Raw genomic sequence first — 9,810 nt, forward strand, 5'->3', positions numbered from 1 at the left:
GCAGGGGGTGGGAAGCCATAACACACATGTTTTTCCAGCAGCAGACTATGATCGATGATGTCTAACAAAACAGACCCCACAATCTTTTTATCGTTTGATCTTTTCATTTCTCAGCCAATCATTTCTCTAATAATTTCTCTCAATTTCTCTCAGCCAATCATCAGTCATTTGTGTAAGTACTGTGCTTGTTGGATGTCCTTCCCTATAAGCGTGCTGAAAGTCTGTTGTCAATTTGTTTTCTGTAAAATAGCATTGTTACAGTTACCAACTAAGGGTTGGTAACAGGCTGATTGGTCGGATATTTGAGCCGGTAAAGAGGGCTTTACTATTCTTAGATACAGGTATGACTTTTGCTTCCCTCCAAGCCTGAGGACACAAACTTTCTAGTAGGCTTACATTGAAGATGTGGCCAATAGGAATGGCAATATCGTCTGCTATTATCCTCAGTTATTTTCCATTCAAATTGTCAGACCCTGGTGGCTTGTCATTGTTAATAGACAACAATAAAAAAAAATGTACCTCTTCCACATTGACTTGAATTCAAAAGTACCATTCTTGTCTTTTCATAATTCGGTCAGATATACTTGGATGTGTAGTGTCAGCGTTTGTTGCTGGCATGTCATCCCCAAATTTGTGTATCTTGCCAATGGAAAAGTCATTAAAGTTGTGTGTGTCCTGCAATAACTGGTATTGTTGGTATGAGACGGTCCATTGACATGTGTACTAATAGTATTCCTGTGTTACTCCTCTGAGATGACTGTGTGTCTGCACTGCCAGGTAAAGTATTCCAGCTATGGATGGTATTGTTGGTATGAGTTCCCCTGACGTGTGTCCCTGCGTTTGGCCCCCACAGCGTGCTGGACCAGTTCGACAGCCTCCCTGGTCACCTGAGTGAGGACCTGCACCTGTTCTCCCTCAGCGACCTCAACGCTGTGCGCAACGGAGAGCTGGCCCCCCGGCTACGAGAGCTTCTGAAATTGGGTTCCGCGCACGTGGCTGGCTGTGTGGTGAGAATGTTTATCATGAACCAGATACTCCTGTTTTCACTGTAGTTCACTCTCAGATACGCTAATAGAGCTACATTGTTGATTTTGATATGAGGATTTACATTTTGAATTGTCTTTTTAACTCTTAAATAAAGGTTAAATAAAATATCCATATGAGTAGGATGATTGGTCTTCACCAATCCAGTGTGATTGTGAACTAACATTCTGGAGTTGTCATTCTATAAGATGGTTAGTGCTGTGTGTTCCAGTAGACTTGTGGGTGTTCTAACGTGACATTTTCAAAGTAAAAAAATAAATAATAATAATAATTGTTTTCTCAGTGTTTGGCTCTTGCCCTCAATGTCTCAATTTCCCCTCTATCCCTGTCTTTGTCTCCCACAGCTGTGTCAGGCCAAGGGCTTTGTGTGTGAGTTTTGCGGCAACGACAAAGACATCATCTTCCCCTTCCAGTTGAACAAGTGCACGTGCTGCGAAGGTGAGCCCCCCCTGCTGGTGGGAGGACTGGGTGTCCCACGGGCCCCCTCTCCCTTCCTCTCCCCCTCCTGGAGAAATTGGAAGTTCCGCAGGCTGGCCAGGGCCCTGTCCCAAGACAAGAGAGAGGGAGAGGGAGGAGAGGAAGAGGGGGAGGAAGAGAGTGAGGCAAGGGAAGATGAGGAGAAATGGACTGGAGAGAGAGAAAAGGAGAGGAGGAGAACAGAAGGGGAGACGAGGAGGTTATTCACAGCGTTCCAACACGGAACTCTGGCCAAGGCCTTTTGGAGTAAAGGAAAGGAGGAGAATCTAGAAGGAGGGCAAGAAGGAGAGAGGGAAGGAGAAACCCAGACAGGGAAAGGAATGGAGGAGGAAGCACAGTTTGAAACTGAGGAGAACAAAGAAAGGGAAGACAGTGAGGGAAGTGCAGAAGGACACGTGAAGAAAGAGAAGGGCAATTTATTTAAGGCCCTCGGTGTCAGCAAACTAACCAACACTTTCTCCAAGGACAAAGGATGCAGGGAAAGAGAGAAAGAAAAACAAGGGGGTGGGACAGAGAAGGAAGAGAGGAGAGGACTCTGGAAAGTCCCAGGGGTTGGGAGGCTAGCGAAAGCGTTCTCAAAAGGGGAAGTAGAGAGGAAAAAGGAGAAAGGAGAGCTAGAGGAATTATTAGACAAGTGTGACAGTAAAGGGAAATTCTTTAAAAAAGATTGTTCAGACAAAGGAGAAAGTGAAGTACAAGAGAATAACAGCAGCGTAGTAGTGGAAGGAAAGGACGGATGGTTCACAGTGAAATCTCCGGTTTTGGGCCTTAGGTTGCTCAACGTTTTCTCCAGAGACACCAGAAAGAAAGAAGGGAGGAAGATGAGTGGTGAAAAAGAGAGAATGGAAGAGCAGGAGACCCCATCTAACTGGAGATCCTGCAAAACACGCAAAGCCAGGAGGATAACAATCGGTAGGGGGGAGAGAGAAAAGGACCGGGGTGAGGAGGAGGAGGGGGAGGAACAGAGCAATAGATGGAGGGCAGTGACCAAGGCTCTCTCGCCAAGCCTAACGGAAGTGAAGTCAGAGAGGATGGAGGGAGGAGTGCGAGGAGGGGAGTGAAAGCAGCGTTTCATTGCCCTCTCCTTGGAAAATTTAGATGACTTCTAAACAGAAAGAAATTCCCTCTCTGAGTATTGGTGAAGGATGAAGAGAATAGCAGAAACGGTTTGGTTACAATCAATCCCTAATCAGTTGCTGTATTCCAAATCAAACCCCAATGGCTTACTGGTCAATTTGGAATTAGGAAAATATCTTTATTTCCAAAAGACATGATTGAGAGATGCAGAATGTAGCACATTAACATTGACTTGCACTAGCTGTAATGGAAACACGTGTGGACTGAGGTGAATTGGTATGGAAATATGCAACTTAGGATATTGTTTACTTGGGTATGAATTCATATTGGCAGTCACAGCCTATAATTGCGTTTCTGTGTGTGTGGTGGATTCACTATGGTGGTGGTGGTTGGTTGGACTGGTTTTCATCGCTATGGTGGTTGGTTGGACTGGTTTTCATCGCTATGGTGGTTGGTTGGACTGGTTTTCATCGCTATGGTGGTAGGCTGGACTGGTTTTCATCGCTATGGTGGTTGGTTGGACTGGTTTTTATGGTGCAGGGTGGCACTACTGGTGGAAGGTAGTTATAGGATGTTCTGACATCTTTGGTTGTGGCTGCCAAGGTTGTTTGATCTTGTTGTCTGGCCTCTCCTTGGTGCCTCACTGAGCTCTGGCCTCTCCTTGGTGCCTCACTGAGCTCTGGCCTCTCCTGGGTGCCTCACTGAGCTCTGGCCTCTCCTGGGTGCCTCACTGAGCCTGGCCTGGGTGCCTCACTGAGCTCTGGCCTCTCCTGGTGCCTCACTGAGCTCTGGCCTCTCCTTGGTGCCTCACTGGGCTCTGGCCTCTCCTTGGTGCCTCACTGGGCTCTGGCCTCTCCTTGGTGTCCTCACTGGGCTCCTGGGTGCTGGCCTCCTCCTTGGTGCCTCACTGAGCTCTGGCCTCTCCTGGGTGCCTCACTGAGCTCTGGCCTCTCCTTGGTGCCTCACTGAGCTCTGGCCTCTCTTTGGTGCCTCACTGAGCTCTGGCCTCTCCTTGGTGCCTCACTGGGCTCTGGCCTCTCCTTGGTGCCTCACTGGGCTCTGGCCTCTCCTTGGTGCCTCACTGAGCTCTGGCCTCTCCTTGGTGCCTCACTGGGCTCTGGCCTCTCCTTGGTGCCTCACTGAGCTCTGGCCTCTCCTGGGTGCCTCACTGAGCTCTGGCCTCTCCTCAGTATGGCTGTGAAAGGTCAAAAGGTCCTACTGGCCTCACCTTCTGATGTACAGAATGTGTGTGTTAGAGGTCATTGTCAGATAACATTGTTTTTAACCGAGTGTTTTCGGCTACAGTGTTTGTCAGCTGTGTTCATCAATTTCAAATGTGACATGGCATAATTTTCTCAAGAGTTGCTATTGCTGTCTGCCCTGTCTGAAAAGTTATTTAGTATTTGAAAGTAGTTCTTTGTGTGTTATTTAAGAGACAGGTTTATATTGTGACGCGTGGGGAAGAGAGATGTGGGTAATGGAGGATCAACTGGACTGAGAGAAAGTGTTTATTCGTTTCGATGTGTGCCTGGCTGTTCACCATTTATTATATAAGCATCAACTTCCCTGTTTGAATGTCAAATAAACACATTTGTGAATTTCAGTTTCTTTTGTCATTTCATTATCGTGGGAACAATAATATTCATTAGAAATATATATGGTTTAAAAAATGTGTGCATTCGAAGCTTCCACACAGGTGTTTTCTGACATGGTTCAGGCACACATTTTGAGCTTTACAAGCTGCGTCTCTGCCTCTATTGAGGCTTCTCATTGCGGTCGTGTCTGAACTGGTTTGAGTGGTGAACTGACTCTTGACAATTTTCTGTGCTTTTACCACTCCTCTGTCCCACCTTCTGCCTTTGCCAGCAGCCTTACCGCTTATTTTATAGTTTTCTGTCACCCCTCCCCCCTCGCTTCAGAGACTATCATTGGCTCTTCTGCCGTGACATCACAACACCTCAGTCCTCTTGCCATTGTGAGCAATGTTGTCAAACCGGTTATTAGCGGGACCCCACCCATTTTTGTGTGTCTATCTCTTACATAGTGTTTCAGAGTGCTAGTTTCACTGATATCTTTCTTTTGTGTTTTGTCTTTCAGAGTGCAAGGCGTGTTTCCACAGCAAATGTTTTCAGGCAGGCAAGGAGTGCCCGCGGTGCCAGCGCTTGGCAGATCGGCGGGAGAGGATGGCACGCAAGAACATGGAGGAGCAGGAGGATGAGGAGGAGGACGAGGGAGGCGGGAGCTAGGAAGACTAACTGAGGAAACGAGGGTGGCGGGGAGCTAGGACAACGAACTGAGGGTGGCGGAGAGCTAGGACAACGAACTGAGGGTGGCGGAGAGCTAGGACGACAAACTGAGGAAATGAGGGTGGCGGGGAGCGAGGACGACAAACTGAGGAAACGAGGGATCTGGAAAAGAAAGATGGAAAAACCAAGAGCACAACATGAGAATGATTGTAGGGACCTTATTCCTTCAACTCCTCCCTCCATTCATTCCTCTTTCCCCTGAAAGTCCAGCTTCTGGATAGTGCATGAGCTCTGATGATTTGGATTCTTGCTTTTGTTTTTTGAATGTCTTGCCAATATGCTAAATAACATATTATATTAACATATTGGCTGCTTTTATGGTTTTCTGCTCTGATTGCAGATATCCCCATCGTATGATGTAATCCTGCCATTTATGTAAACAAGTTGATCAATTTAAATAGATCAAGGAAGGTAGAAGTACTGAAATCAACCACAACAGATAAAAAATAAAAATAAATCCCCTTTTCATACAAGTGCGATTTACTCCAACCCATTTCAGGCTATTTTAGCCCAAGTGCCTCTGCGACCAATGGTCTTATACTAATATAAATAATATATCCCATTTAGCAGTTTTGTCCTCTGCATATGACCAATGGTCTTATACTGGCAGAGCTGGTGCACCATTGGTCGTTCTGGAGGAGCTGGAATGACAGGTCTTTGGAGGGAGTCTTTCAGTCAGTGTTGCACAGAGTTACGAATATTTTGTAAGATGAGGCAGCGTGTTTGTCCTGCTTTGTGTGCATCCTACAAAAAAGTGGGAGTGTGTGTGTGAGAGGTGTGTCAGAGGTGTGTGTGTGTGTGTGTGTGTGTGTGTGTGTGTGTGTGTGTGTGTGTGTGTGAGAGGTGTGTGAGAGGTGTGTGAGAGGTGTGTGTGTGGTGTGTGTGTGTGAGAGAGGTGTGTGTATGAGAGAGTTGTGTGTGTGTGTGAGAGAGTGTGTGTGTGTGTGTGAGAGAGGTGTGTGTGTGTGTGTGTGAGAGGTGTGTGTGTGTGTGTGTGTGAGAGTGTGTGTGTGTGTGAGAGGTGTGTGTGTGTGTGTGAGAGAGGTGTGTGTGTGAGAGAGGTGTGTGTGTGTGTGTGTGTGAGAGAGGTGTGTGTGTGTGTGAGAGAGGTGTGTGTGTGTGTGTGTGAGAGGTGTGTGTGTGTGTGTGTGTGTGTGTGAGAGGTGTGTGTGAGAGAGGTGTGTGTGAGAGAGAGTGTGTGTGTGTGTGGTGTGTGTGTGTGTGAGAGGTGTGTGTGTGAGAGGTGTGTGTGAGAGAGGTGTGTGTGTGAGAGGTGGTGTGTGTGTGAGAGAGGTGTGTGTGTGAGAGAGGTGTGTGTGTGAGAGAGGTGTGTGTGTGAGAGAGGTGTGTGTGTGAGAGAGGTGTGTGTGTGTGAGAGGTGTGTGTGAGAGAGGTGTGTGTGTGTGAGAGGGTGTGTGTGTGAGGTGTGTGTGTGTGAGAGGGTGTGTGTGAGAGAGGTGTGTGTGTGAGAGAGGTGTGTGTGTGTGTGAGAGGTGTGTGTGTGAGAGAGGTGTGTGTGTGAGAGAGGTGTGTGTGTGAGAGAGTTGTGTGTGTGAGAGAGTTGTGTGTGTGAGAGAGGTGTGTGTGTGAGAGAGTGTGTGTGTGTGAGAGAGGTGTGTGTGTGAGAGGTGTGTGTGTGAGAGTGTGTGTGTGTGTGAGAGAGGTGTGTGTGTGTGTGAGAGAGGTGTGTGTGTGTGAGAGGTGTGTGTGTGTGAGAGAGGTGTGTGTGTGTGTGAGAGGTGTGTGTGTGTGTGAGAGAGGTGTGTGTGTGTGAGAGAGGTGTGTGTGTGTGTGTGTGTGAGAGGTGTGTGTGTGTGTGTGAGAGAGGTGTGTGTGTGTGTGTGAGAGAGGTGTGTGTGTGAGAGAGTTGTGTGTGTGAGAGAGGTAGGTGTGTGTGAGAGAGGTAGGTGTGTGTGAGAGAGGTAGGTGTGTGTGAGAGAGGTAGGTGTGTGTGTGAGAGGTAGGTGTGTGTGTGAGAGGTAGGTGTGTGTGAGAGGTGTGTGTGTGTGTGTGTGAGAGAGGTGTGTGTGAGAGAGGTGTGTGTGTGTGAGAGAGGTGTGTGTGTGTGTGTGTGTGTGTGAGAGGGTGTGTGTGTGAGAGAGGGGGTGTGTGTGTGTGAGAGGGGGGTGTGTGTGTGAGAGAGGGGGTGTGTGTGTGAGAGAGGGGGGTGTGTGTGAGAGAGGGGTGTGTGTGTGTGTGTGTGTGAGAGGTGTGTGTGAGAGAGAGGGGTGTGTGTGTGTGTGAGAGAGGGGTGTGTGAGAGGGGTGGGTGTGTGTGTGGGTCTGTACCTGCTGAAAAGCACCAGCCTAATTGGACACTTTATATTTCTGTTTTTCTGTCAAATATGAAGTGTGTTTTTGTTGTTGATTTATTCAATTTAATTGCACTGGTCTGTCGGGTTGGGGGGGGGCAAGGGGTGTTGGTGATCTTTATCTCACACAAAGCATATAGGGCTTTACAGGTTATAGTGCCATTCTGCCTTCTTGATCTTGTTGCTTCATGGATTCATCTTGGGCCTCTTGGGCTGAGGTCCAATATTCCTAAAGGGCGTTTTGCTGAATTCAGAGGGTCTGTTCGTTTTCCCCACAGCGTGTTGATCCATCATCCCAAGTTTCACCATTTTAATGTTTAAGACTACTGATGGAAGGAAGATATGGAACGGTTGTGTTTGAGTTTTGGGACAAATCTAGTTGGTTTTCTGTTGGTCGCTCTGGTTAGCGATGTTGTGTCTTGGGGTGGGGGGGGGAGTGTGCTCATTCACAAGACGATTGGTAATACACAACATTTTGCTCTGGTTTTCCTGACAGATTAAGCCTCTGACTAAGAAGCTTTTAGGATGGAGAACTTCCTTTTTTAGACTTTGTGTCTGTGGAAACGAGCCCATATATAACACTGCTCCATATATACAGCCTGGCATGCCGTGTTGGCCCTCACAAGACTCATAATTCAATGTTCCCGACATATATTCGTGTGTAGTCTATTGCCAACCAGGGGAGTGTGACCTTATTCATCTAACATTTTAACAAGCCTGCTTTAAATAGAAACGCTTTTGATATAATCGTCGCCCGGGAGGCGTCTGGACCTGTGTTCAGTCCCCCCCCCCCGTCCATATAGTAGTATCCATTATGATCTGAAAGGTAAAACTGATCCGAGATCAGCACTTCTACTCCGAGACACATTGTGAATTCAGGCCCTGATCTTCAGTTGATTTTACTGATGGCCTCTCCGATCCAAGCAGACTCCCGTCCTTATTAAATATAACACTGTTGTTGTTGGGTTTTTTTACGTGTAGGGTGCTGTGGAGCTTTAAGTAAACTACTGGAATAAAATGCTATTGTTTGTGTTTTATGTACTGTTTATATAATTCAAATATGATGACGATTAAAGACTGGTCAGACTGTTTTCTCCTGGTGTCGTTGCTGGTTCCTGGGGGATTGTGGGATAGATGGGTGGTTTGTACGGTAGCCCGTAGGGGCAAAGTAGCTTTGGATTACATCCCAATCTTGTTTCTCCTGAAGAGTGCACTCACTTCCCTCCATGGAATTTAGAAGAATTGACTGGTTTATGCGCGTGCCTTACACCAATCTAATGCTTTAAAACTTGGGAGTAGTGAACGAGGGAACACATGAGGAGGAAGGAGAGGTTATTGGGACATCACCATGGCTTGATGTTTTTCTGCCACAAGACACAATCTTACATTTAGACAGGAGTCCAATGAAGAGAGTCAAGTAGAAGGCAAGACAATTAGGAGTTGTATTTATAGCTGTTTTCCATTTTGTTATTTTGTAGCTTCGCAGGCTGTTAGCAGGCTTAAGTGTTAATTGAGTCCTGTGGGTAATGAGGACTGGCATAGTAAGGGCTGGTGTGTATACACACACACACACACACAGAACACACACACACACACACAGAACACAGCTCTTTCAGTCAAGAGTACTTCAGTTTATTGTTCATGAAAAATGTGTATTCAGACCTCGGGGCTTTTAAACCTTCAGACCTCAGGGCTTCTAAACCTTCGGGGCTTCTAAACCTTCGGGGCTTCTAAACCTTCAGGGCTTCTAAACCCTCAGACCTCAGGGCTTCGAAACCTTCAGGGCTTCTAAACCCTCAGACCTCAGGGCTTCGAAACCTTCAGACCTCAGGGCTTCTAAACCTTCGGGGCTTCTAAACCCTCAGACCTCAGGGCTTCTAAACCTTCAGACCTCAGGGCTTCGAAACCTTCAGGGCCTCTAAACCCTCAGGGCTTCTAAACTTTCAGACCTCAGGGCTTCTAAACCTTCAGACCTCAGGGCTTCTAAACCTTCAGACCTCAGGGCTTCTAAACCTTCGGGGCTTCTAAACCCTCAGACCTCAGGGCTTCTAAACCTTCAGACCTCAGGGCTTCTAAACCTTCAGACCTCAGGGCTTCTAAACCTTCAGGGCTTCTAAACCTTCGGAACTTCTAAACCCTCAGACCTCAGGGCTTCTAAACCTTCAGGGCTTCTAAACCTTCGGAACTTCTAAACCCTCAGACCTCAGGGCTTCTAAACCTTCAGGGCTTCTAAACCTTCGGAACTTCTAAACCCTCAGACCTCAGGGCTTCTAAATCTTCAGACCTCAGGGCTTCTAAACCCTCAGGGCTTCTAAACCCTCAGGGCTTCTAAACCTTCAGACCTCAGGGCTTCTAAACCTTCGGGGCTTCAAAACCCTCAGGGCTTCTAAACCTTCAGACCTCAGGGCTTCTAAACCTTCAGACCTCAGGGCTTCTAAACCTTCAGGGCTTCTAAACCTTCGGAACTTCTAAACCTTCAGACTTCAGGGCTTCTAAACCTTCAGTGGGGTGTTATTCTTGGTGAACATGGTAGCGTTTCATTAAAATCTCCACAGGCATTTAGTATAGCAGATAAATAACATGTAGTAAGCCTAC

General features: G+C 47.2%; 1 protein-coding gene and 1 long non-coding RNA gene across 2 annotated transcripts in view; both read left to right on the plus strand.

The window, feature by feature from the left end:
• The window catches only part of LOC135524771 (run domain Beclin-1-interacting and cysteine-rich domain-containing protein-like), a 67,704-nt gene extending 62,236 nt beyond the window's left edge, over positions 1 to 5,468 (plus strand). Inside the window, 3 exon segments of the mRNA XM_064952582.1 lie at positions 854 to 1,007; positions 1,389 to 1,482; positions 4,696 to 5,468. Coding sequence (XP_064808654.1) covers positions 854 to 1,007; positions 1,389 to 1,482; positions 4,696 to 4,844 — 397 coding nt within the window. The 3' untranslated portion in view covers positions 4,845 to 5,468.
• Positions 5,469 to 5,497: 29 nt separating this feature from the next.
• On the plus strand, positions 5,498 to 7,010 carry LOC135524773 (uncharacterized). Its single transcript, XR_010453017.1, has 4 exons — positions 5,498 to 5,965; positions 6,198 to 6,282; positions 6,358 to 6,447; positions 6,546 to 7,010. It is a non-coding gene; the product is annotated as an uncharacterized LOC135524773 (long non-coding RNA).
• The last annotated feature ends 2,800 nt before the right edge of the window (positions 7,011 to 9,810 follow it).

This window comes from Oncorhynchus masou, chromosome 31, assembly GCF_036934945.1.
Source record: "Oncorhynchus masou masou isolate Uvic2021 chromosome 31, UVic_Omas_1.1, whole genome shotgun sequence".
Lineage (NCBI taxonomy): Eukaryota > Metazoa > Chordata > Actinopteri > Salmoniformes > Salmonidae > Oncorhynchus > Oncorhynchus masou.